Below are 27,986 nucleotides of genomic sequence, written 5' to 3'. Positions count from 1 at the left end.
TGACAGATTACTTTTTAGACAGGAAGGGAAAATTACTGCAATCATATATAGCTTGGTAATTCCAACAAAGCTAGCAACAAAATCACATCCAAGCCCAAAACTAAATTTACCATAAACCATAGGTGACAAAACCATCTCTGTAACCTCAGTATATATTTCTTCATCTTCGCTGAGACTCGTTTCACTCAGTTTCCTCATGTCCCTCCCCTATCCTTGCAAAAAGATTCACAAAACAAACATCCATCACCAACAAAGTCAGTGAACCCGCTCTGTTCCAAAAGTACTTTTGTCAATTCAACTTGAATACTGAACATACACATATGCTTGGTGGTAAAAGTCCTATGGAAAAACGTGGAAAATACAAAATTTTAAAAATAATTTAACCTAACCATCTGGAAATGGGCAACGCTAAGAAAGATGGTGAGGAACTGCTTACAAGGCTAAGTTCTTTGGATTTGGAGGAAGGAGTACTGCTGGAGGATGCGATCGAGGCTGGACTGATGGGGGCATCTTTCTTGAGAAGGCGTGTCTTGTCCAGGCCATTCTCTCTTGGGGAATGTGCAGGGCTCCCTCGAGGTGAGGATGGATCCTACAAAGGAACATTAAGGGTTTCAAAGGCAGCACAGTGCATTCACAGTGCCAGAGCACTTGGTGTGGACGTTTCTAGCCAAAAGTCTTCAACAGCTTAGAAGCAAAAAATATTCTGGAATAGATCATAAGACTCATCAAATTGCTGAAGAAAATATTCAGTATAGAGGTCAATGAAAATACTACAAAATTTATAGTACTCATTTAAAACAGAAACAAAAATCAAAACTCTACAAATTTGCAGGTCACTTGCCAAGGTGTGTGCATTCATGGTGGTAACCACACATTTGCACTTCGCAGAGTAGAGTAGCAATAAAAAAGGATCAGTAATATAAAGTTTTCAGGTAAATAAAACGTGGGCCCCTTCAGAAATTAAGGAAACATTGTGGATACTAGTTGCTGGGACACTAATCATTGTTGTAACTGGTTAAGAGCAGGAAGTCAAATAAGCCACAAACATACCTCATTGGAAACGTCAACCACCAAGTTGTCATCACTCTTCTCACCATCGCTGTCCTGCATTGACAATTGAGAAGCATTATCTCCTCCCCCAGCCAAAAAAAGAAGAAGAAGAAAAAACATGCAGCCAGATTTACCCTAGGTAAGTCCAGAGTCATCAACTCCACACATTTTATAAAAATGAACTGCACCAAACAGTGCTAAACACTCTACAATGAACTGTGTTCTTTAATCTTCATGACAAAGTTATGAGGTAGGTGATAGGAAACAGGATGATTCCATTGTAGTTTAAAAAATTGAAGTTTATGGTTTATTACTCTAGTATCAGGTGCCAACTGGCAGGCCCACGCTACATAATCCAGCCTACAGAAGGGTGGGATTTGTTCTGTCAGTGTCTTTCAAAGACCGGATAAAGAGCCACACTTTTTAAATTGGGAGGTTTCACATGAAATTTCAAGTTCTCAGCTTCTTTTGAGGCCTGCAGTCTTGCAGGGCACCACCAGAGGAAGCAGGGTGCAGTCAGCCCGCCTCCACACCAGTGAGTCCCATCCCACGTGCTCCCTTCACTGTGTGATCTGAAGAACCAGCCACTGAAGGAAAATGAGCTTCAACTCATGCTAGGGACACATCTGGATGTTTCTGCAAGTTATATTCCACAAAACGTGCTACATTCCTCAGCACAGGAGGTCATCTAGACATTTTAACAGGTTGTCTGTGATTTTACCTTTTTCCTTAACATTTCTAGCTGGCCACAGAAAATTCGACCACCTTGAAATTTATGGAGGGAAGCAAATACATCTAATAGAAATAATATGGAACACAAGTCTTCTATTGGTTGCAGGATAAAGGACTGTTTTGCGGCTCACAGACACATGTGCACTCACTTGCAAACACACAGACCTTCAGCCAGCCACTTGAGACACAGTTAGAACTGCAATAATTATTTTTCTCTCCTAGGATGTTGTTATCTTGTGTTCTAGTTTTGGTTGGTAATAGTAAGAGGGTAAAAAGGCCACTGATTAAAAAGCAAGGTAAACTGCCTCCCCCAAAGCAAAGGTGAGTGAACCTACATAACGAGCTGCGATCTCCTTTTCTTCAGTTTTCTGCTTTTTGCTATCAGAGGAGTAGTCTGTGGAGTTTCTGTGCTTCTCAGCACCTCGGAAACTGGCTGATGGGGATACCGAAGAGCTCTGGAATTAGAAAGGGAAGTGGGATTGAGAGATGATCAGCCATTCAACAATGTCATTTTTTTTTTTTTGGCGGTACACGGGTCTCTCACTGTTGTGGCCTCTCCTGTTGCGGAGCACAGGCTCCGACGCGCAGGCTCAGTGGCCATGGCTCACGCGCCCAGCCGCTCCACGGCATGTGGGATCTTCCCGGACCGGGGCACAAACCCGCGTCCCCTGCGTCGGCAGGCAGACTCTCAACCACTGCGCCACCAGTAAAGCCCAACAATGTCATTTTTTTAATCACTTGAGACTTTATCTCCTTTTCATTCTTCAGTACACACTCACAGAGCTGTTAAGAGGAGACAGGAGAGAGAGGAGGAGGTGAAAGGAAGATGAGAACAAAGGTATAGAGAAAAAAGAAAAGGGGAAAAAGGAAAGAACAAGACAGAAGAAGGAGAGATGGGACAGAGGGAGCAGAGGAATAAAAAGAGGAGGCAGGGAGCAGGTTAAACGCAAAGGGCAAAGGGGGTTTGGTCTGAAGGAGAAGTTTATATTTTATCGAGAGAGGAAGCAGATACAAGAGAAAGAGGAGAAAGAAAAGGCAGCCCCCCGCCCACCCTTAAGTTGCCAGCCGATGAGAAGCCAGTATTTCAAGCCTCTACAGAGAAACTGAATAAATTAGAGTCCACCTTGAGAGATAATCACTAATTCTTCAGTGAAAAAAGGGAGGTACTCCTTGGGGATTTAAGCACCCAAATATGGTGACACAAAGGTCATACTTACAGAATTTTGCTTTAGTCCCGCAACTTAAGGGCCTGGGAGATGCAGAGTGGCAGGTAAAACAACAACAACATGACAACAACAAAACCACACCTACAAAAATGCACTTTATTATTTTTCTGACTCCTAGAATTCCCATGATCTGCTCTTTTCTTTAACCTCTGGAAATCCAGGAACCCCATTAGGACCAGGGAATAGAAAGATGGTCCCTCCCTCTTGGAATCACAGTTGGGGGTGATCTGTTTGGGCTCAGGCCATGTCTGTCATCTCTGCTCTTCCAAAGAGCTCTCAGCTGGAGGAGTACCACACACAGAAAACAAACACCAGTGACAGAGAAATTCTCTGAAGCACAGAGAATGAGTCTGCCATCGAGGTCAGGCGGTTACTGGGCACACTGAGATGATATGACAGCTTAAAACCATAGATGAAGAAGAGAGCACTGATGAAAACTGTCACTAACTTCAAGGATTGGCTAGTGACTCAGTTCCACACAGACCAAGGAGAAGCTCTAAACTAAAGGGGAGGTATACAGAGAGGGTGCAGGGCTGACCTGTTGAGGGTGAACTGAAGGCCTGAAGAGCCAAGTTCTTCAGGGGGGCTCTGGGGCAGCACTCCCGAGTACTAGAGTAACCCAGGTGGGGTGGGAAAGGGCTGACCTTGGAGGGCAGAGGCAAGGAAACTTGGAGATATGGGGGAAAAGTTCTAGGAAGAACAAAGAATCACCACCAGAATCTCTGCCTGGCATCCAAATCAATTCAGAAAACTGTTCAGTAAAGCTTTTCCTCATTTATAACTTTACTCGTCTTATATAAAATGTACTCCTTGTACTTTTTTTTCTTTACCTTATTAGTCTGTTAGCAATAATTAACAGTCTTCTTTCCACCCATGTTGGTATAGCTACCAAAAGATCACCCCCTAGTGGTCAGCTGTGGTGATGGCAACTCCTCCACTAGCTCCAAAGGCAGGGGTGCAGGGTGGGAGTTTGGAGGAGGAGGAAGACTGAGAAGCATCAGTGAGTCCCCACTGATAGAGGCTGGAAAACCCCAAACCCTTCCTTCCTGTATCAGTCCCTTAAATGTAGGCACCAAGCCCTCTAACCATCCCTACTCAAACATACACTCTTATGTTTGATGGCAGAAAAGATGGCAGGCATTATTCATTAAGGCTGAAGACTGAAGCAAAGCACTAGAAGCCAAACAATTTTAAAAAGTGGATTGACTGCTTCTTGACTTTCATATATGTCCGCTGAGTTCCAATCCTCATTCCCAAGCCATACGACTTGATTCAATGCTTCTGCTTTGCTTTCCTACCATGACCCAATGCAATCAGGTTTTTACAACCATTACCTCTTTGAAATCATGCACACAAACACCATCTGTGAGCTACTACCTAACATATTTAATGCCAGAGCCTGTATCTAGTTTCTCCCCTCTCCAGTCTATCCTCCACATTTCTGGGATTCATTTCCCAGAGATTCTCACCCTTCCTTAAAAATGACAAATGGTGTCCCATCGTCCATAGGGAAAAAAGACCAAACTTCTGAGTACAGCTGTTTTCCAAAGCCCTCTACTCCCTGCCCCAATCCAGGGCCTGGGCCTTGTCTCAGAGCTCTGGGCTTGTTGCTCCCTGGTGCGCCATCTATTTTCATTGCATTGGCAGCCTTTTCTCCTGGCTTTCAAGAATGCCCTTTCCCTCAGTATCTTCCTTTTGAAATCCTCCCTCACCATTCTTAAGAACCAGCTCTAAACGTCACTGTTCAAAGCTCTCTGACACTGTCAGGCAGAATTAATCACTCTTTGTTCCCTTAACATTTTGTTCACCCAATGAGTGGAGCATTCCCCATCAACTGATAGCTGTTTGTTTACAATTACAAGGTGCTTCCCACTCCAGGCTGTGGGTTCCTGGGGCCGGGGGCACCCACCCAGCACAGTGAGTGACACAGAACTGCCAAGAATTTTTTTCAAGCTTAAATGACTGAACAACCCCTCGGGCACTCCTCAATCTTTACAAAATTCATGTGGTACATTCCTTTTCAGAGGGCCTCTTGGCCAAACAAATCCACAGGAAACTGTTCACTAGAGTAGGATCTGAGGCGTGGCATTCCTTGGATCTGGCAACTTGGCAGCTCTGCCCCGTTCTTCACCTTAATCCTCTACCTACTTCCACATGCCTTCATTCCTACTACTGTGATATTTTACAAAAAGAAGAAAAACTGTGTGTACATGTGTATGATTACTGATACTACACACTTAACGTTATTTTCACTCTGTCAAAAAGGAAAACTGATTTTTTAACATCTTTATTGGAGTATAATATTGCTTTACAATGTTGTGTTAGTTTCTGCTGTATAACAAAGTGAATCAGCTATACATATACATACATCCCCATATCCCCTCCCTCTTGCGTCTCCCTCCCCCACCCCTCTAGGTGGTCACAAAGCACCGAGCTGATCTCCCTGTGCTGCTATGCAGCTGCTTCCCACTAGCTATTTTACATTTGGTAGTGTGTATATGTCAAGGGGGAAGGGTAAGCTGGGACGAAATCAGGAAAACTGATTTTTAAACGATGACAAAATACTTTCTTAAAACTTAATACTGAATGATAATGCTTATTAATTGGCACACATGTACAAAGAGCATTTTTTTTTTTTAAGCCGGCTGTTTCAGGCACTTTGGACAGTATTTTATTTGTGAATTTTACTGCAGAACAGAGTTGCATGTTGGAGTTTCCTGGTAGAATGATTAAGTAGTTAATTATCGCTAGCATTTAAAGGTTAAGCTGCACAATAGGCACTGGGGCAATCAGCAATGTTCTAATAACATAATTGCTCTAGAATCAAATTGGACTTGGCACGGACTCTCATCATGAATCTTACAAGTCCACCTTTCTGCCACTGGAAGGCCATTTGGATCTTTGCTAGACATGTAAACAGTAGGAATTAAATACTGATAAAGACAAAGTCACGCTTTTGCAAGAAAAGCTTATTTTTATTTCTCTATTGTTATTTTAAAAGCTTGGCTAGGTTAGATATTTCCCTAACTTATTACATAAGAAACTTACTGGAGCTGCATTATTACTCCTTAGAAATCTACAAACTTAGAAACATTAAACATAAATCTTTCTTATTACAGTTTGATCATGTGACTATACTAGCAAATTGGTTATGAAAGAAGAGTCACAATCAGAAAGTGGTGGCCGATGTGGAAAGGGCAAAACACCTTAAATGTGAAATGTTAGTAAAAACCTCTCAAAAATAAAGTAATAACCTAGAATTAAAAAAAAATTATGTATTTTTAAAAAATAAACACCTATTGGGATATTGAAAAAACAAGGTAGATGTCTAATAAAAGATAAATAGGAGGGGAAACAGAGCGAAATGAATCTTATATGGAAATCCTAATTGCTTTGGTAATAAAAGATAAGCTTTAAAGTCAGTTAATTCCTAACATTATAAATCATGTTATCTCAAAATGAGAAAAATTCTAGATCCTAGTTTGAAATCCAACCTGGACTTTACTAAGGCTACTGATAAAGTCAGCTGCAAAACTGCGACTCTAACAGTAATTCATTCAGTACAGGAATTGGTTCGGGTCAGGGACACTCAGGGGGAGTTTGTTTATGGTGGTGGAGGTGGGGAGGATGGAGAAGGCAGGCTTAAAGCCCTGTAAGACCCTTTACTGATGTCACACCCAAAGCCCTCCAGCAATCTAAACGGGTGACCCCACCGTCCCCTTTGCTGTGACTCCTCTGCCACCTCAAGATCAAAGATGACCAGGTATGAGAAAGAGCTCCATAAAGCATTCTCCCGCCCCAAAAGAGGCAGTGAGTGCTGTTACAATCAGCTAATTATAATAACAGGTAGCACAGACTGTACTAGCAGGCAAGAGCATCTCTCTGTGGAGTCCAGACTGCCTGGGTTAAAAATCTTCCACTTAATATCCCTGTAGCCTTGAGGATGTTGCTCAGTCTCAATCAGTCTGGAGTCTGGAGTCAACAGCACCCCACCCTCTCCGTCAACCAGGCTGCTCTGAGGGCTAAGTGAAAGAAGCCACATAAAGTAGAAGGCACAGCCCTTGGTAAATAACTGAGCCCCAGCAATAGCAACTCAGCACTGTGACTGTGTGCTGCACACTATTTACTTACGGAGCTAGTGTGGATCTTCTATTTTAAGCCTCACATAAGGACTATTCTAGGTGTTTGGGTAGCACTGTCCCTCAACATAGATATGCAGATAATCCATAATAATGGTTCCAACAGGCTGCTATTACCAAAACACATCTCCTTTCAACAACTACAATAAGGTTTTGGTACAATACTGCAGGCAAGACTATAAATACCACCTCCACGCTGGACTTTCTAATTTGATTTCAAATGCACATCAAACTAACTCTGCTTTCCACTGGCACAGGTGCAGTGCTCAGATGTCCCTGCCCACTTACAAGATCCCAACCGGCAAGAATATGCTATAAAGGTCGAGTGGACAACCATGATCAAGAACTCTAAAACTCATTGCTCATCAGCTGCGTCCTTCAGACACCCCATCTACCTGGCACCAAAGGGTAAATCCATTTTCAAACAGATAAAGAGGGTAATGACAGGGCAGAGGGCACCACGAAAATCTGGCCAGGGTGACTGCAAGTTCCGGATTGTCCCCACTTTACACCTGTTGTCCAGGTCTCTTCACTCTCAAAACCAGCCCACTTTAGAAGATGAATATACTGCTACTCTTAACTGTAGTTCTTTCAGTACAGGAATTAGTTTGGGTCAGGGACAATTCAGGGGGAGTTTGTTTATGGCCGTTAGGGCAGGGAAGACAGAGAAGGCAGGCCCAAGAGCCCTGTAGACTCTTTTATTGATGCCATAATCAAAGTCCTCAATCATCATTTCCTCTGCGAAAGAGTGGTATCTAGAAGAGAAATGGATATTGGTGATTTTCTTGAATACAGAAAGGCCAAGGTACTGCTGGAGATCAGCCAGGGACCCAGCCCACTCCTCCTTCCAAGCAGAGGGCCTTCAGGAGGAGCCCTAGCATCCTGAGTCACCCGGACTCAATTACAGTCATTAGTCCTCAGGGCATTTCACGGTTGTAAAACACTTTCAACACGTTCTGAAGGAAAGGTAATACTGTGAATAAACTTCTATACGAAACTAAACATACCATATCCCAGAGCATTTCTGATTAAGGTTTTATTGTATAGCATTACATAAAATGTTTATATTCCTGTTCACAGAGCTCTTTTTATAATAAAGCATTTTAACATTTATTATCTCATTTATAAGGAAATAACCAGGAGAGATGGAGAAAATAATCCTCAACTGGGGAAAATTAAGTATAAAAACTTTAAAATTATTTAGTCAAAATGCACACATCTTACATACTGACTCATAACACATGCAAATTTATGTAAATTAGCTTAAAATTTATAGCATGCTGGTGGTGAAAAGCCTGAATATGGTAGGGCTCTGAGCCAGTCACCAGTTGTCAGTTTACTGCTCATTACAGTAAGACTTTTTTTTTTAAATAACCTGCTTGATTAAGGAAGTCATTAAAAACACAATCTGTATATAATCCTCACAGAACTTGCTTTTTTCAAATTAACATAAATCAAAATTCACCTTCAAAAATGACTGGGACTTTCTGAAGACCTGCCCTTGATAAAACAATATTTAATATAATCTCCATATAAAGTAACGAGTCTGTTCTTAATAAATGTTTCACCTTCTATAACATTTTGTGAACAACATGTTCTTTAAAATGGTCTGTTGTTGTCTTTGTCTTACTGCTTCTCTCTGGGTAAGAAAAACTCAGTTCAAGATAAATTTCTTTTGCAGATAGTAATCAAAATTCTATCAAACCAGAGGAATGATTAAGGAGAGAGGAAGTATCTACAACGGTCATGCTATGGGTACCCGAGTCAAACAGCTATGGGTTCAAGACCAGTCTGTACCATCTGCTGTGTGACCTTGGACAAGTTAATGAACCTCTCCAAGCTTCCATTTCTCCAGTGGGTATCGAGGACAACAGGAGTACTTCCTTAGAAGGTGGCTGTGAGGATTAGAGGAGAGTGCACGTTGTGAAGAACAGTCTGGAGCGTCATGAAGAGCTATACCTCTTTGGCTAATGTGGAAAACACGACATAATCTCAGTCCACTTATGGATAAGTACCCACTAAGTATACAAAGATGAATGAAATACACCCCTTGCCCTCCAGTAGGGCTCCATGAGTTAAATACACTTAGAATACACAAAAGTCCTACATATTTTTTTCCTTCATGCAGTATCTACAGCACTTCAATATTTAGTCATTCATGTTTTGCTTCCAAGGCTTCAGTGCTATCTATTACTTGGTCAGGAAAAAAATGCCATAATAATTTATCAGGTATCAATAAAATTGATTTTAAATTAGAACATTACCTTAATGTCCTCTTGAGGTTTCTTGACTGTTACTTCCTCTTCCTGGAATAAAGCTGTTGGCTCCACCCCAGAAATTTCATTAAATACAGCTCCTTTAGCTGGCAAGCTAAGCTGCTGGAGCATGATGCTTGACACTAAAGGTACAGGTTTGCTTCTTATATAGGCACCTGAGCTTCCTCTCTTGACAGCCACTGTCTGCATGTGGTCCAAAGTGTGGGTCACATGAGGGACCAACTGGGGGGATGAGGGGGCCAAGTACATCCCATGACCACTGATGGAGACAGCCCAAAGCACAGGCTGAATTAATCAAGTAGCCTCACTCCTGATCATCAGAGATGACACAGTATGAACAGTCTCCCAGAAACTGTAATAAAAGTTACCAAGTGCACACAAATGTTGCACAGAAGTCACATCTTTTAAACTGTCTAATCACCCCAAAGTCACTTCATGCCCTTCAGTCCAATGAATGTCCTCAAAAGTTTGCAAGACCTAACATTCCTATGTGCATTTGTCCTCCACTCAGAATTTCCTTCCCCTCATTTCTACAGATTCTATAAATCTTATATGCAGACACTATGTAAATTATAGTCACATGCACCGGCCACCTTCTTCTGAGATTTCTTTTTTCAGTATAGTACCTATAAAATATATCCTAAATCATTCATTCTCCTAATGCCTTATAATCAATGTTACTAAGACTTACTGACACATCAGATGTGGTACACTGAGGCTGACTGCCCTAAAAACAAATGGGGGTGAAGCGGCTGGCAAAATTTTCCTTCCTGCATTTTCTGGGAAGGGTAAATTGGCTTTAGACTCATTCTTGTACCGTGATCTGTTCTTGAATCAAAATCTCAACATACTTCTAACAGCTGCTTGGAAAGAAGCTGAAGTAGGTGCTCAGAGAAAAAAGTGACTCAGCTTTAAGACTTGGCAAGCTGTATCTTAACGGACCAGAACCCTCATTTTAGTAACTATTAAAATTTATTGGAAAAGAAAATCTTTTCGTGTTGCTTTTTTTTCCAGTAAACTGTTTTAGTCTATTTGAAACGCTAAACATTTTTTTTCCCCAAGAGTGTTAACTCCACAGAGCCTCATATATATTCTTATGCATTATGTATGCAAGTATACTCTATACAATATCAGAGGGTAATTCAGCAGGAACAGAGAAGGAAACAACAGTGTACAAATTTAAAGGTAGGCTTCCTAACAGTTTTTTTTTTTTTTTTTTTTGCGGTACGCGGGCCTCTCACTGTTGTGACCTCTCCCGTTGTGGAGCACAGGCTCCGGACGCGCAGGCCCAGCAGCCATGGCTCACGGGCTCAGCCACTCCGCGGCATGCGGGATCCTCCCAGACCGGGGCACGAACCCGCGTCCCCTGCATCGGCAGGCGGACCCTCAACCACTGCGCCACCAGGGAAGCCCCCTAACAGTTTTAATGTCGCTAATCAGAAATGCAAACTCTAGGTCTTCTTCATACCACCTCAAAAGGGCAAAACAGTTTTCAGTGTTCACTTAGCCAATTTGGTTACTGTCATTCATTAAAATATCAAAGTGAATTGTATTCTAGAACAGAACTGACAAACTGAAATATAATGTGAGCCATATACGTACTTAAATTTTTTCTAGTAGCCAGATTTTTACAAAATTTAAAGGAAACAGGTAAAGTGAATTTAAATTGTATATTAATTTAACCCAATGTATCAAAAAAGTATAGTGTCAATGTATAATCAATATCAAAATTATTAATGAAACATTTTATTTTTTTTCATTTTTATTTTTAAGTACTGAGTCTTTAAAATCTGGTTTGCATTTTACACTTACAGCACATCTCAATTTGGACTGGCTACATTTCTGGTGCTCAATAACCACATGTGGTGTCTGGCTACCATATTAGATGACACAGGTCTAAAATTTCTTGAAGTCACAATAGGAATCAACAGGAATTAACACAAGCATCTGACACTTTACAGACACTGTCTACCTTCTCTAATCCAGTTGAAAGTCTCTTTCTCAGAGTGCTGGACACCCCCTACTCTTTCATCCCTCAGTGCAGGCTTCTGCCAAGAACGCCTTTCCCTAGCCTCTGAGCTGCTAGCATCTTTTCACCTTTTATTCCTCAACTGCTTAAATGCCACCTTCCCAGAAAGATCTTGTCGGTGATGCTATCCAAGGTGACCCCTCCCGGAAATCCCTACCATAGTCCCTTGTTTACCTCCTTCCTAGCATTTCTATCACGGCCACTATTTTGATTATTTGCTAGTCTCTTCTACTTGACTAGAAATTCTACGAAGACTTGGGTCTGCTGTCTCAGTTAAGGGTTGCTGTATAAATGAATGAATACAAAACTTGATCTGCTCATGTATCAATACTCATGTATACGTCTTACTTGTTCCCATAACGTTTTTACTATCTAGAGAGTAGAGATTATACACTCGTAAAGGGCGTATGCCCTTGGGCTAAGTATTTCTTTGTGTTCTCAGCCCTCCGTATGATGACCACCATGGTGAGAAGAACAGCTGGAGTTGGGGGTGGGAGGCCTGGTGCAGGCACATCCAAAGGAGGGAGGGAGGGGGGCAGCCCTCAGAAGTGGTAATTTGGAAAGTGATGTAGTGACAAGACAATTTTCAGGACAATGTTAAAAAGACAGCAAGAGGGGGCTTCCCTGGTGGCGCAGTGGTTGAGAGTCCACCTGCCGATGCAGGGGACACGGGTTCGTGTCCCGGTCTGGGAGGATCCCACATGCCGCGGAGCGGCTGGGCCCGTGAGCCATGGCCGCTGAGCCTGCGCGTCCGGAGCCTGTGCTCCGCAACGGGAGAGGCCACAGCGGTGAGAGGCCCGCCTACCGCAAAAAAAAAAAAAAAAAAGACAGCAAGAGGAAGCAGAGTAAAAAATACAACGGAAACAAAAATCACAATGGTGCCAGGCAGAGAATATGGTCAAAGGTGGTGCCTTTTCCCTGTTTGCTCCCCAACCAATCAAGGGCACAGGCCCCCTCCCCCAAGGTCAGCACCAGGCTTGACCTCTGGGTGGGCAAGCAAGAAATATTTGTTGTTGTAAATGTATCAAGGCCGCCAATTTTTCTTATTCTAAAAGAGATACATCTTCAGCATAAGGGAGACATTTTTCAACTGGCTCCCCTCTTCCTCGGCTCTCATCATGTACTCAGCAGCTGTCTGCAGCCAGGGAGAAACAAATCTTAACTCAAGTCTGACCACTGAAATGGCAGGACCTAAATGAACCCTGCCTCACAGACCCACCAGTGAAGAATCCAGGCGTCAGCAGTTCTTTCTGCGGCCACTCATTCAGAGAACAGTGATCCCTGGGGATCTCCTTGAAATGTTTATCTCCCAAGGAGGTAATGGTCAAGGAAAAAAATCCTTAGCACTCCCATTTTTTTTTTTTTTCCCGGAGAGGAAGTCACCACACACAGGTGATGAAAGAAAAAGCCAAATATAGGGCAGACAGATAGCATACTTGTTTTTTTAAAAAAGAGCTTTACCATTGGTTGATTTTTCTTTTCTTTTCCTTTTTTTTTTTTTTTTTTGCGGTACGCGGGCTTCTCACCACTGCGGCCTCTCCTGCTGAGGAGCACAGGCTCCAGACGCGCAGGCTCAGCGGCCATGGCTCACGGGCCCAGCCGCTCCGCGGCATGTGGGATCTTCCCGGACCGGGGCACGAACCCATGTCCCCTGCATTGGCAGGTGGACTCTCAACCTCTGCGCCACCAGGGAAGCCCCATTGGTTGATTTTTAAATCAAAGATGACTATCTCGAGTTTTATGAAAATTTTTAGTACATAAAGCAACGTAAAGCATATTAGTATCAGTCAGTTTAAGAAAGTGACTTCAGTATACTGAGGACTAAAAACAAATGAGACACAGATACTCAGAGACACAATTTCAAATCTGTCCAAAAAAGTGATTTCAAGCAGCGGCTTTTATTTGACAACTAGGTCTAAAGATGCAAGGGTTGATCAAATATGTAAAATACTGGAAGAACAAGCATGAGCTAAGCTGAGACTACTCTAGGCTAAACAGGAAAACAGCATTCCACTCACTGGGGCTGAGATGTTGAAAGGGGGTTCAGGTCACAGTCTAATCCCACCCTGTCCCCCATCTCAAATGATCAGAGGTCAGGGACCTAAATTACAAGGCAACTACAGAAAAGGTCGCAGAGCTCTGCTTGCCGCCCCTGACAACTGTGAGTGCTGCCCTGCGCTCTGCTCCTGCTGACCTTGCTTCCCTCCTGTCCTCCTCCTCCCTCACCACCCAGCCCTGCCCCACCAGCAGTATCTCCATCAATACTGTCTTCCCCGTCACACTACGGGCTAAAGAGGTTGTTGACCCTTATTCTAACATGTCCTTTTAGGTTAATTACTTTTGTATACTCGGTGTACCCAGTGACATTTAATCACTACAGCGCTACTTGGGTAAACAGAACTGAATAGAGCCAATTGCAATTTGGCATCGAGCTAAATGCTGTGGTAATAGCAGCATGCTGAATACCAGAAGAAAATATTCTCCCTCATCACCCTGAGAAATGAGGGGAATACCATTCCATCAAGCACTATTGTATTAAAAAGGAAGAACCCTAGAGCTCAGTAGTATGCTTTTGCTATTTAATACTAGATGTGGCTTGAAAGAATCCTGCACTTTGCGATGTAAGGACACTACAGAAAAGTTTTTGCTGAATGAATGAATGAAGATCAAAATAACTCAAAGTGTAGGTACGACTTTTGTGGTATGAGTGTCTCCCCTCTGACAGCCTCTCTCTTCACAAGTGTACACACACAAGCACACAAAGTCCATCTCGGGACAGTCCTCTGCTAACAGCCAGCACTCTATCATCCTGCTAGTCTTTTGGTTTGTAAGCATCCAGGGCACAGGAATCTAGATGCAGAAGATCCCACAATCTAGTGTGTACAAGAAAGCATCCAGGAGCAGGGGATTAATCAAAGGTCACGGCACAGACCTCTGAGCCACTGAGAAGCTTTGCTCAAACACACAGCCATGAGCCTCCTTCCAGTGGGAAGGGACAGTGGGGCAGAGCCAGCCAGACCCCACTGGAAGCAGAAGTGCTTTCAACACCAGCTGGTGGAATGAGGCTTTACTCCTGTCAGAAGGGCTAAACAAAGACTTCGCAAGCAGGGCCTGGTGTTGCGACTCCGTTGCAATCCTATGACGTGAGCTGATTGGCTACTCTGTGTTGGCTGTTCTAGATACTGGGGACACGAGGGGAATAAGGCACCGTTTTGCAGTGCAGTGGAGTGTGGAGGGAAGGGGTGGGGGATGAACTAATCACAGGCTGCACAGTGACAGTGCTCTGCTTCCAAGTCTCAGCTCCAGCACACGTGTGCTTCCAGCACCTTAACCCCTCCAGGTCTCAATCTTCATGCCTGGAAAACGGCGACAAGGATATCTGTCCCACAGGATTGTAACAGAGATTAGATGAGCTAACTAGGAGAAGTGGCAGCTATATACTGCCCTTTCTTTCACACTTATTTCTGGAATCTGCCCTAGAGGGCGAAGGCCAAGCCTTTATCAGCAACCCAATCCAGGCAAGTCTCCTCTTGCCTTCCTTTGAAAGAGGGTCATGGGCGGTTAGTTTCTCAAGCCTCAGATTCTGGGGAAAAGCCACCCTATTTGTCCGGATTCAAACATTTCAGACAGCCCATTCTCCAGTCTGGGCACCTACCTGCCCCCTTGGCTTGGTGCCCTCTTCAGACGTTCTACTCGTTTTCCTTATTTGTAGAATTCATGCCAAAGGTGTCAGCATGGCCTTGAGTCAGGGTAACAGAGTGAAGACTAGACTTGCACAGCAACTTCACTGGAACGTCACAAACGACTCTACAGTGAGTGAGGTGTGAGGACTAACGGGGTGGTGGGAACACAGCACAAACCCCCCAGTTAATAACAGAATACCATCAGCTACTGACTCGAGTACCAACTAGGTGCCAGGTACTCTGCTGGGCCCTACGGCAGTGACATGGATCACAACAGAAAGTGAGGATGAGGACCCTATCCTCAGAGAGCACTCTTTCCAAGTAAGGGACATAAAATAAAGTAAATTAAGTTATTATTAAGAAATTAATAAATCAATAATATAACAAGTGCAAACGGCAACATGCTACAAAGGAGATAAACTGGATGTTAAGACTAATGACAGGGTGCTCAGGGACAGGCTCTTCAAAGAGAGGACACTCAGGCCGACATGGGAACTGGAGCCCACCACGTGAACAGCCAGGAGAACACTGCTGCAGACAAAGAGACGAGTACATGTACAGGCCTGGAGAAGGAACAGAAGGGCTGGGTGTCTGCTGGGGAGGGAGCGCGTGAAGGGGCCATGCTGGGAGGAGGGAGGGCCGGGCTGTGCAGGCCCAGCAGGCCATGGTGAAGTCTGTGTTTTATTCTAAGTGCCCTTGAAGGGGAGTAATGAGATGGCACACACGTTCTAAAAATTGTTCAGGAGATCCTTGAAAAGTTCTATATTAGAGGGGGTCGGAGTCAGAGTTAAGACTTTTAAAAGCACTTAAGAGCAGAGAAGATTATGTTGCCTACTTCCACCCTTGGTAATTAAAAATGAAAACAATACTAAGTGTACAATATAAACCTTACATGAATGCTAAATTTAAAAGAGCAAAATTCTGAATCAGATCATTAAAGCTGAGCTTTCATCATTTTTGGTGTCCTTGTTTTATTAGTGTTGTTAGTATGGGCTTAAGTGAGCCTGCCAACTAACAGAGCTTTGGAGGGGAAACAGTGGTCCAGGGGGAGATGCTGGTGGCTCGGACTGGAGGGAGTGCTGGAGAAGGGAAAGAGGATGGATTTCAGAGAGATGTACAGGTATAACCCAGTGTCTTACTTCATATTAACATATATGTGTGTATATGTGTGTGTATGCATGCACGTGCAAATAAGGATGCATGTATTCCTGAGTGTGTGTTGGTACAGATGCATGTATATAATTAGAATGGAATCAAGTTTGTCAACATACTGGTGTCGTCTTTATGCATCTGCAATCTGATCTAAGTTTGTCCTGGAAAAAGAAAGGTGTAAGTCTTAGGTATCCCACAAGAATGCTCCTAACCTTAAGGGGGCTCATGGGACCGCGTGGCGCATGTGAACAGCATCTTCCACACTTATCACGGAATGGTGGGGGGAGGAGAGGGTTGGAAACAACTGATCTCATCAACCAGAACTAAATTCCTATAAGGTGGCATATCAGATATTTAAGACAGATGCTAAAGAATAAATGCTGAACAGAATCCAACAGCACATTAAGAGGATCATACACCATGATCAAGTGGGGTTTATCCCAGGAATGCAAGGATTCTTCAATATACGCAAATCAATCAATGTGATACACCATATTAACAAATTGAAGGAGAAAAACCATATGGTCATCTCAATAGATGCAGAGAAAGCTTTCGACAAAATTCAACACCCATTTATGATAAAAAACCCTCCAGAAAGTAGGCATAGAGGGAACTTTCCTCAACATAATAAAGGCCATATATGACAAACCCACAGCCAACATCGTCCTCAATGGTGAAAAACTGAAAGCATTTCCACTAAGATCAGGAACAAGACAAGGCTGCCCACTCTCACCACTCTTATTCAACATAATTTTGGAAGTTTTAGCCACAGCAATCAGAGAAGAAAAGGAAATAAAAGGAATCCAAATCGGAAAAGAAGAAGTAAAGCTGTCACTGTTTGCAGATGACATGATACTATACATAGAGAATCCTAAAGATGCTACCAGAAAACTACTAGAGCTAATCAATGAATTTGGTAAAGTAGCAGGATACAAAATTAATGCACAGAAATCTCTGGCATTCCTATACACTAATGATGAAAAATCTGAAAGTGAAATCAAGAAAACACTTCCACTGACCATTGCAACAAAAAGAATAAAATATCTAGGAATAAACCTACCTAAGGAGACAAAAGACCTGTATGCAGAAAACTATAAGACACTGATGAAAGAAATTAAAGATGATACAAATAGATGGAGAGATGTGTCATGTTCTTGGATTGGAAGAGTCAACATTGTGAAAATGACTATACTACCCAAAGCAATATACAGATTCAATGTGATCCCTATCAAACTACCACTGGCATTTTTCACAGAACTAGAACAAAAAATTTCACAATTTGTATGGAAACACAAAAGACCCCGAATAGCCAAAGCAATATTGAGAATGAAAAACGGAGTTGGAGGAATCAGGTTCCCTGACTTCAGACTATACTACAGAGCTACAGTAATCAAGACAGTATGGTACTGGCACAAAAACAGAAATATAGATCAATGGAACAGGATAGAAAGCCCAGAGATAAACCCATGCACATATGGTCACCTTATCTTTGATAAAGGAGGCAGGAATATACAGTGGAGAAAGGACAGCCTCTTCAATAAGTGGTGCTGGGAAAACTGGACAGGTACATGTAAAAGTATGAGATTAGAACACTCCCTAACACCATACACAAAAATAAGCTCAAAATCGATTAAAGACCTAAATGTAAGGCCAGAAACTATCAAACTCTTAGAGGAAAACATAGGCAGAACACTCTATGACATAAACCACAGCAAGATCCTTTTTGACCCACCTCCTAGAGAAATGGAAATAAAAACAAAAATAAACAAATGGGACCTAATGAAACTTCAAAGCTTTTGCACAGCAAAGGAAACCATAAACAAGACGAACAGACAATCCTCAGAATGGGAGAAAATATTTGCAAATGAATCAACTGACAAAGGATTAATCTCCAAAATTTACAAGCAGCTCATGCAGCTCAATAACAAAAAACAAACAACCCAATCCAAAAATGGGCAGAAGACTTAAATAGGCATTTCTCCAAAGAAGATATACAGACTGCCAACAAACACATGAAAGAATGCTCAACATCATTAATCATTAGAGAAATGCAAATCCAAACTACAATGAGATATCATCTCATATCGGTCAGAATGGCCATCATCAAAAAATCTAGAAACAATAAATGCTGGAGAGGGTGTGGAAAAAAGGGAACACTCTTGCACTGCTGGTGGGAATGTGAATTGGTACAGCCACTATGGAGAACAGTATGGAGGTTCCTTAAAAAACTACAAATAGAACTACCATATGACCCAGCAATCCCACTACTGGGCATATACCCTGAGAAAACCATAATTCAAAAAGAGTCATGTACCAAAATATTCATTGCAGCTCTATTTACAATAGCCAGGAGATGGAAGCAACCTAAGTGTCCATCATCGGATGAATGGATAAAGAAGATGTCGCACATATATACAATGGAATATTACTCAGCCATAAAAAGAAATGAAATTTAGCTATTTGTAATGAGGTGGATGGACCTAGAGTCTGTCATACAGAGTGAAGTAAGTCAGAAAGAGAAAGACAAATACCATATGCTAACACATATACATGGAATCTAAAAAAAAAAATGTCATGAAGAACCTAGGGGCAAGACGGGAATAAAGACACAGACCTACTAGAGAATGGACTTGAGGATATGGGGAGGTGGAAGGGTAAGCTGTGACAAAGTGAGAGAGTGGCATGGACATATATACACTACCAAACGTAAAACAGATAGCTAGTGGGAAGCAGCCGCATAGCACAGGGAGATCAACTCGGTGCTTTGTGACCACCTAGTGGGGTGGGATAGGGAGGGTGGGAGGGAGGGAGATGCAAGAGTGAAGAGATATGGGAACATATGTATATGTATAACTGATTCACTTTGTTATAAAGCAGAAACTAACACACCATTGTAAAGCAATTATACTCCAATAAAGATGTAAAAAAAAAAATTACACAGAAAATATAACACTAAGTACGCAGAATATCTTACCAGTCTGGTTATCAAGCTTATTCTAATAGATTTATATATAACCCAAGGTATTACTCTCAAACACAAATAGAACCTTTATGAAAATTGAAGTAAGTTCAAGGCAAGTCTCACTGATAGCTAATAATCAATGAGATATAGATTATGTTCTCTAAAATGCAATTGAATCATTGCATCATCATTGAAATCAATAATAAAAAGATGGTCAAAGTCATTGCATCGGGCTTCCCTGGTGGCGCAGTAGTTGAGAATCTGCCTGCCAATGAAGGGGACACAGGTCCGAGACCTGGTCTGGGAAGATCCCACATGCCACGGGGCAACTGGGCCCGTGAGCCACAACTACTGAGCCTGCGTGTCTGGAGCCTGTGCTCCGCAACGAGAGAGGCCGCGACAGTGAGAGGCCCGCGCACCGCGATGAAGACTGTCCCCCGCTCACCGCAACTAGAGAACGCCCTCGCACAGAAACGAAGACCCAACACAGCCAAAAATAAATAAATAAAAATAAATAAATTTATTAAAAAAAAAGTCATTGCATCATCATTTAAATCAATAACAATTATTATAGAAACAATCCCATGCAAATTCAAACACAAACCCATGAGTCCAAAAAAAAAAATACAATAAATTTTTATTTGTTTTGAAAATTTACCTGTTTAAATTTATAACATTTTGAAAAATGTTATTTTTTAAATTATGAAAAGCAGGATGCAAAGGTTTATTTTCAATATTATCCTAGCCATGTACAAATGTGCTTAAAACAATATTTAGGAAAATTTATCCAAGATGTTTGTAATGTCTGTTCCTAGGTAAAAGTATTATGGTTAGTTTTTTTCTTTATATTTTTATGTATTTTTTAATTATCTCTAAGGAGCCTTACAGGTTCTTTAATCTTAAATAATAAACATCTTTAAAGGTTTGAAAACAAAAAAACAAAAAAAAAGAATAAATGCTGATTCTTTTTTTTTTTTTTTAAAGGCATGATGGCGTATTTATTTGAAAATTTCAAGACAGGGTACAATGGCCACGTAAAAACCTCACCTTGTGCTGTCAGCATGTTAGCCACAAGCCATATGTGGCTATGTAAAAATTTATATTAGTAAAATTAAAACTAAACTTTCCAAGTTGCACTATCCATGTTTCAAATACTTAATAAATACTGATTCTTACTCAAAGAAACTTAGAAGGAAGGAAGGTAAGACCCATTTCTGTGATCATCAGAAAACTGGATGATAAGAGTACAGTGACCGTTTCAGAAGGGGTGGGATTTACCCACTCAGACGTCCCATGGGAGAGGTAGGCTAGGCACTGCTTGGGAAGGCGGAATAAGCACTGTTAGGGGCCAAACCTGCACTGAGGCCATTTCAGGCATGTGAGGAGGCTAGGCCAAGTCTGGGAGGAAATGGAAAAGAACAAGGCACAGTGCAGCCAAGACCCCAAAAGGTGTCCTTTCTCTGGGATGATGTCATGGGCTGGGATGAGACAAGTGGCAGGGAGCAACCAATTCAAGGACTGGACAGCGGTTCTCCACCCTGGCTGCAATCACCAGTGTCAGAATCACCTGTGTTGGGACCAGGCAATTTTAAAAGCCCCCAGGTAATTCTAATGTTGAGACCTATGGCATATTCAGAGAATCAGCTACTCCTGTGATCCGAACTCCTAATCAACTAGACCCGCCTGCCTATTAGTGCAAGTCACCTCCAGCCCTTTCAGAGAGCACAATTAAATTAGCGGCAGTGACAGCAGCCCAGACTTTATCTCCCTGTGGCCGTTCTCCCCAGGAAGAACCACATTTAACTGTAAAAAACCGTGTCTTTCAAAATCATAGTTTGGAGTTGAGAGAGAGGAAAACCGCGACCACGACCATGTCACTAGATGAAGCTAGATGCTCTACACATCTCTGAACGCCTGAGCGTGGTGCTCCCACACACGGCTCTACAATGCTGACAAAGTGATGTATTTTGAGTGCCGTAATTAAAACAGTAATCTCAATAAAGTGCGCATTATGAGATAATTGGCCATCCTCAGGTACTAAGCAAACTGTGGTAAAAGCCAAGGATACTCATCACTGAGGTCAATTACAATAATTGCTTATCTGAATTACATTATTGCTATTGTAAACCCTGCTTCATTTTTTTTTTTTTTTTTTGCATTACGTGGGCTTCTCACTGCTGTGGCCTCTCCCGTTGCGGAGCACAGGCTCTGGACGCGCAGGCCCAGCAGCCATGGCTCACGGGCCCAGCCACTCCGCGGCATGTGGGATCTTCCCAGACCGGGGCACGAACCCGTGTCCCCTGCATCGGCAGGCGGACTCTCAACCACTGCGCCACCAGGGAAGCCCCCTGCTTCATTTTTAAAAAACAATAAAAACTGATACAGCACACACTACAGGGAAATGACCTGAGAAGGGGTTCTTATTATTTCTGTTGTTTGACTGCTGCAATGTCGCTCGGTCATTTGAGAATTCACATAATCAACTTCTCAGCACCTCCACTTACACCCTATCCCTTTAAAGCAGGTATGTGTCCTCAGCTTTGCAGTCGTAGCTCATTAAGGAAATATGCCTGTCAGACATTTGAGAAGTGGCTCAGAAGGGCAACATATGGTTAACATATAGGAAAATGGAGTGGCTCTAAATCAATAACAAAATCAGAGAGTACAAGAGAAAACCAAGTACCCATTTCTCTGTGAGTTGCATTTTCGCTCATCAACAGATTACAGAAGTCTTCACTGCCTTTTGCAGAAACTGAGTCTCTCAGTTCTGCCGGTTTATAGCTTGTGGGAAGAGATTTCACCCACCACATGCCGCTGTCAGCTTGTCTAGATTAGTACTTGGGCTCAAGTAACCAGTAACCAACCATCAACCAGAAAAGAGTCAGGAAAAGCTTTGAAGACCAGAGGAGGGAAAACAGAATTTCTGACCTTACTTCAGTTAATTGAAATGTGTTTGACAACTGAAGAGTATAAAACTTCTTTTTCGAGCTGTGATTAAACATCAACTCTTTGAAGTTTTATACAGTATTCTTCCCCAGTAATTAACTGCACTAATGAAGTTAATCAGTAGGGAAGAATGCCGTATAAAACATCAAAGTCTCGATGTTTAGTGTCACCATCAGTTCAACTAAACAGTAATAAAGAAATCGTTTCTTAAAGCACATTTATGCATGCTCAGCACTTCTATTTACAAGCTCAAATTGTATGATAGGAACATTTTTCAAAATATCCAAAGATGCTATCCACAATGCAATCCAACTGCACTGACAGCAGCAACATACCATTTAATGTAGTGTAATTAAGTGGCCAAGAACGCCACATAAAGCAAGGGAACTGAGACATTTAATCATAGTTATGAGGACGGTTATAAATCTACCATTACCCTGAGAGGAAGGAATGGGGGAAACCCAAGGCAAACAGCCACAAAAAGAACTATGTAACCTGAAGGCTAATGCTAATTATGCATTAGATAGTGGGTTTATCTTCAGTCTGAGAATAAAAAAAAAAGGGCCAAGCTATAAACAAGAACTGCAGACATCAGGCCCTTTCAGGCACTACCAGACAGCACCGAGTGTGTCCCTTGCCCTTTCCATCAGAACACAGTGTGCAGTGGTGGTAAGAATCCTGGGAGGCCAGATCAGCGGTGGCCTTCTCGATGTGAGCTCACAGGTACGAACAGGCTCTCCTCAACGAGGCAGGAAAGCTCCCATCTTGAGCTGGGAGGGACCCGAGAAGTCATCTAGTCCCCTGTTACTCAAGGTATGGTTCACTGTCCAGCAGCAGTGAGATCTCCTGAGAGCTTGTGAGAAATGCAGCATCTCAGGTCCACCCCACACCTACTGAATTAGAACCTGCATTGTAACCAACATCTGTGCTTTTTATGCTCGTTACAAGTTTTGAGAAGCACCTGTCTACTTCAACCGTCTCACTTATATAGGAAGAAACCTGAATCCCGAGGGCTGAAGTAACTCGGGCAAACTAATACAGGGCAGATACTAGAAGATGATCTTCTGATTTTAATAAGAGGCACAGGAAATGATGCCTGCATACTGTGAAAACAAACCAAACCTGTATACAGAGCAGCAAGGCATCATCAATAAAAGAGGACACAAAAGGGGTCAAGGGAATGACAAAGGGGCTTGCTTTATTAGGTCTGACAGATCTGGATGGCTTTAAAACCTATATGACTTTTAGGCCAACAATTCCATCAAACATGTATGAAGTGAAAACTTACAAATTCCGTAAATAGGAAAGATGAAAAGGACATTAAAACGTGTAAAAACAAAACAAAACCCAAAACCCAGAGAAGGAAAAGCTCTGAGGTCTCCACTTTATTTTTTTGAAGGGTGATGGAAAACAAGAGAGAAAATGTGGCATCTACAGGGCCACCACATGTGACTGCAGAGGATGTGGACTGCACAACTCCAGGGAGTTTAAATTGCACTTCTGCACAACCATGAGTGGCCAGACTAACCCAAGCCCACAAGGAAGTGAGAAGCATGGGCAGGCTTGTTGGATCACATAAAGTTGGATCCAAAGGTCAATTAGGATTCCGGAGGACAAAAAAAGGGGAACAAGAATGTAGGCCCGACTTCCCTGGTGGTGCAGTGGTTAAGAATCCACCTGCCAATGCAGGGGACACAGGTTCGAGCCCTGGTCTGGGAAGATCCCACATGCCGCGGAGCAACTAAGCCCGTGTGCCACAACTACTGAAGCCTGCGTGCCTAGAGCCTGTGCTCCGCAACAGGAGAGGCCACTGCAATGAGAAGCCCCGTGCGCAGCAACGAAGACCCAACGCAGCCAAAAAAAAAAAAAAGGAATGTAGGCTACATAAAAGCCACTGAAGCAATTTCATCAGAATTGTTAATCGTGTAACAAATGTCTCTCCCCCAATGAAATATGAGCCCCGGGAGGGCAAACATTTTTGTCCTGTTCACCACTATATTCCCAGAGCCTAGGTACTGTGCCTGTACTGGGCTAGCCACTGAATATATGTAGATTGGCACTGTACTTATTAGCATCATACAGCAATTACTAATGACACTGATGATGAAACAGAACTGACATAAATTTAACTCTTGGGACCTACATTAGTTTCCTAGGGCTGCCAAACAAATTCCCACAAACCAGGTGGCTTCAACAATGGAAACTTATTCTCTCACAGGTCTGGAGGCTGAAGTCTGAGATCAAGGTGTTGGCAGGGCCATGCTCCCTTTGAAGGCTCTAGGGAAGAATCCTTCCTTGCCTCTCCAGCTTCTGGTGGTTGCTGGCGATCCTTGGTATTGCTTGGTTTGTGGTAGCAGAGCTCCAATCTCTTGCTTCTGTCTTTACATGGCCTCTCTCTCTCTCTCAGTTTATGTACTTCCCTGGCCCCAATAACAATGACAATATCACTGAAGTGTCTCAGCAACTATTTCTTCTAGATGACCTTCCCACCACATCCGTGTGGCCTCAGTGTTAAGGAAGAGGCACTGGCTTTTTTAAAGCTAGGATCTCCATACAAAAGTTCCCCCACTCCCTTCTCATTTCTTTCAGAGTCCTGCCTCATCCCCACCTTTGGAAGTACTAAGGAATTCAACCTGTAGCACCTTTCCAGAGGAGTAATATTTATGATGCAAAATGATGAACCTGACCCTCCAAAACATTCTCTGACTCAAGACCTTGAATGAGTGAGGGCAGCAGCAGACAAGATGTGACAGACCCACAAAAACACACCTTATGCAATGGATGGCCCCTTGAGACACAGGGCTACTGGGATGGGGATGAACTAAGACTACATGTACTTTTTCTTTAAAAAAAAAAAAAGTTTTTAAAAGGTTAGTGATATGCCTAAAAGATGTAACTGATACATACATTTCCTTAACTGTACATATCTGAAATCAATAAAAGTCTCCACCATGATGTTCCTTCCAACTTGAAAATACCTTTTTGATAAGTAATAAGCAAACTCAAGACATTTTTAATTCAAGCCAAAGTAGCTAAAAAGCAGAAATCACACTCTCTTACATCCTAATATTCTGCCAAGTAGTTAAGCATGGTAACTGACATTCAGACATATGACCTTCTGGTTCAATTCAAATGAGTTATCTTTAGATATTTTGTGACGACTCTTCTTGTGATTTAAGTACCTCATAATACAATCCATCCTTCACTTTGCTGTTGTTTAGGAAAGGCTTGAATAATCACCCTACAACAGTGTTCTGGCAAACACTCTTAAATTATGTAATTCACCAGGTTCAACTCTGCTGGTACAATCACATTCAAAGAAGATGGTTATAATACGTTATCATCCAGCTATACAATCCAAGTTGAATTTTCCTTGGCTGAATTCCTAACAGTTTAATGCTGAAATTGATCTGTTTTAAAAACATCATGTGAAGGGTTTTTAAATACCATACATGCCCAAGCTCTTTATTTTAAATGCTTTAGAAATGAGCTTGCATAAACAGAAAAAAAAATCTGCTCTTTAATCTAGCATTAACCATATTTTAAAGAACAACAGGCATGTTTTCAAACAAACTACTCTAGTATGCAAATTACCCAGCAGAGATGAGGATAACAATGCTTCTTATGTGGGTTTAGAACCTAGAGGAAGCTGACATTTCATCAAAGTTGTCTTGGAAACAATATTCTTTGTATTATTTAAAACACAAGAGGTGCATATTTGCATGTGGGCTACTCCTTGCAAAACAGGCAGATCGTAAGGTTGCTGTGGTTCTGGTACAGTGATGGGGAATGGGAGTGTGTAAGCACTGAAATTATGCAAGGTGTTTTCAAGAACAGAGGACCACCAGGACTCACATGCCAGGTTACAATATGGTTCCCACTTGGGCTGATTTTCCTTTACCTCTAAGACCATTGTGTAGACTGACTACAAGAATGGCCACAATTTTCACATGTCCCTGTATCCACATTTGGTCATGTGACTTGCTTTGGCCAATGGTACAGTAGCAAACTCAATGCAAACAGAGGCTCTCTTGGAGTCTGCTGCTGCCAAAAGAACAAGCCTTAGCCTGTCGGAGGGGTGGGTACAAGAGATACGTGGGGAAGAGCCAGATCGCCTGAGCTGAAGACATTCTAGACTACCCAGCCGACCGTAGACACATGAGCAAATTCAGCCAAGATCAGCCAAGCCCAGCTCAGGTAGAAGAACTCTCCCCAGCCCTGCAGCCAACACAAAGACTAATGAGATATAACAAATAATTTTCACTTTATACCACTAAGTTTTGGAAGGTCTATTACACAGCAACTGCTAACTGATATAATCATTTAACTGAGTATATGCACTATAGGAAAATATGTCCCTTCCCCTTCTTAAGCCACCCATATCAGGAATATATGAAAATAATGTAAATTAAAAAGCAAACTCATTCCTTTCTGGTTCTCGGCCTGATGACCTCTAATGCTTAAGAAATGAGTCGACATGTATAAACAGTAAACTATCATAAACTTGTTACTGCTTTACCAGCCCCACTAACATATGAAAAGGACTCTATAATTTTCAAATCATTTCCACTTATATCATCGTATCTGCCCTCCCCCAAACTCTATTAGGATAGTATTAACACCACCATGTTAGTGATGAGAAAACAGAACTCGAGCGAGGTAAGTCACTACTTAAGGTCACACCGCTAATAGAGAAATAAAGCTGGTATTAGAATACAGGACTTCTGACTCGAGACCTCAAATGATTTTCACTAGTACTCTGACACAAAATAAGGAGAATATGACAAGGTCAGTGAGATTACTCACACTTTATCAATTCATGGAGTAAAAAGGCAAGATATAAAAAACTGTATATTGATGTAACTGAAATAATTTAGAAAAAAATAGAATGGCTCACAGTTTTAATCCTAAATTACATTGATATTCCAGTATTACATAATTTAGATATGGTCATTTTTACAATATCATATCTTTAAAAAGCAATATTTTCCCAAGTCTATATTTTGAAATCATTCTTGGTCTTCAAATTATGTACACAATTTTGTGAATCAAAGGAATTTTGAAGATAAAGGGACCAGAGAATTGATACCTTCATGAAATTAGTCAGGACAGGCACCATGGAAGCTCTGTAATTGGTTCTCTCCACATGTGAGTATTAAAACAACTCTCAACTTCATGTTTATTTATGCTTATCTAAATTTCCTCCTGAGGAGATTTTAAAAGGGGGATAAAAACCATCTTTAAAGGTTATCATTTCATGAACAAAAGTACCATGTCGGACCTAGAAGAACGAGCATGGAGTCAGTAGATGCTTGAAGGGAGAATACGGAAGAGAAGGAAAGAATTCTTCCTAAAGACAGGGAGAAGTAAACTGGGAGTTAAACTAATGGTCTATATCAAAGGTTAGTCAACTTTTTCTGGAAAGGGCTTGACAGCAATGATTCATTAGGCTTTGCAGGCCACATAAGGTGTCTACTGCATTTTTTTTTTTTTTTTTTTTTTTTGCGGTACGCAGGCCTCTCACTGTTGTGGCCTCTCCCGTTGTAGAGCACAGGCTCCGGACGCGCAGGCTCAGCGGCCATGGCTCACGGGCCCAGCTGCTCCGCGGCATGTGGGATCTTCCCAGACCGGGGCACGAACCCGCGTCCCCCGCATTGGCAGGCGGACTCTCAACCACTGCGCCACCAGGGAAGCCCTACTGCATATTCTTTGTTTGTTTACAACCCTTTAAAATGTAAATACCAGTCACGCACACACACACCAGGAAATGGATTTGGCCTGTGGGCAAAAG

The 27,986-nt window shown here is 42.2% G+C and overlaps 1 protein-coding gene across 16 annotated transcripts in view; it reads right to left on the bottom strand.

Annotated features, from left to right (window-relative positions):
* The window catches only part of LOC307055167 (transducin-like enhancer protein 4), a gene marked incomplete at both ends in the record, with an annotated part of 156,801 nt that overhangs the window by 23,050 nt on the left and 105,765 nt on the right, over positions 1–27,986 (bottom strand). For 12 of the 16 annotated variants that reach the window (XM_079707149.1, XM_079707157.1, XM_079707158.1 and 9 more), the window contains 3 exons: positions 437–589; positions 1,051–1,104; positions 2,118–2,237. In XM_079707149.1, the coding sequence (XP_079563275.1) occupies positions 437–589; positions 1,051–1,104; positions 2,118–2,237 (327 nt within the window). The remainder of the gene's footprint in view (positions 1–436; positions 590–1,050; positions 1,105–2,117; positions 2,238–27,986) is intronic. The other 4 variants (XM_079707154.1, XM_079707155.1, XM_079707153.1 and 1 more) reach the window with 2 other exon arrangements.

Source organism: Hyperoodon ampullatus, assembly GCF_949752795.1.
Source record: "Hyperoodon ampullatus genome assembly, chromosome: 6".
NCBI classification, from domain to species: Eukaryota; Metazoa; Chordata; class Mammalia; order Artiodactyla; family Ziphiidae; genus Hyperoodon; species Hyperoodon ampullatus.
Note: the sequence above shows the minus strand (reverse complement) of the source record. Positions and strands in the feature narration are given on the sequence as shown.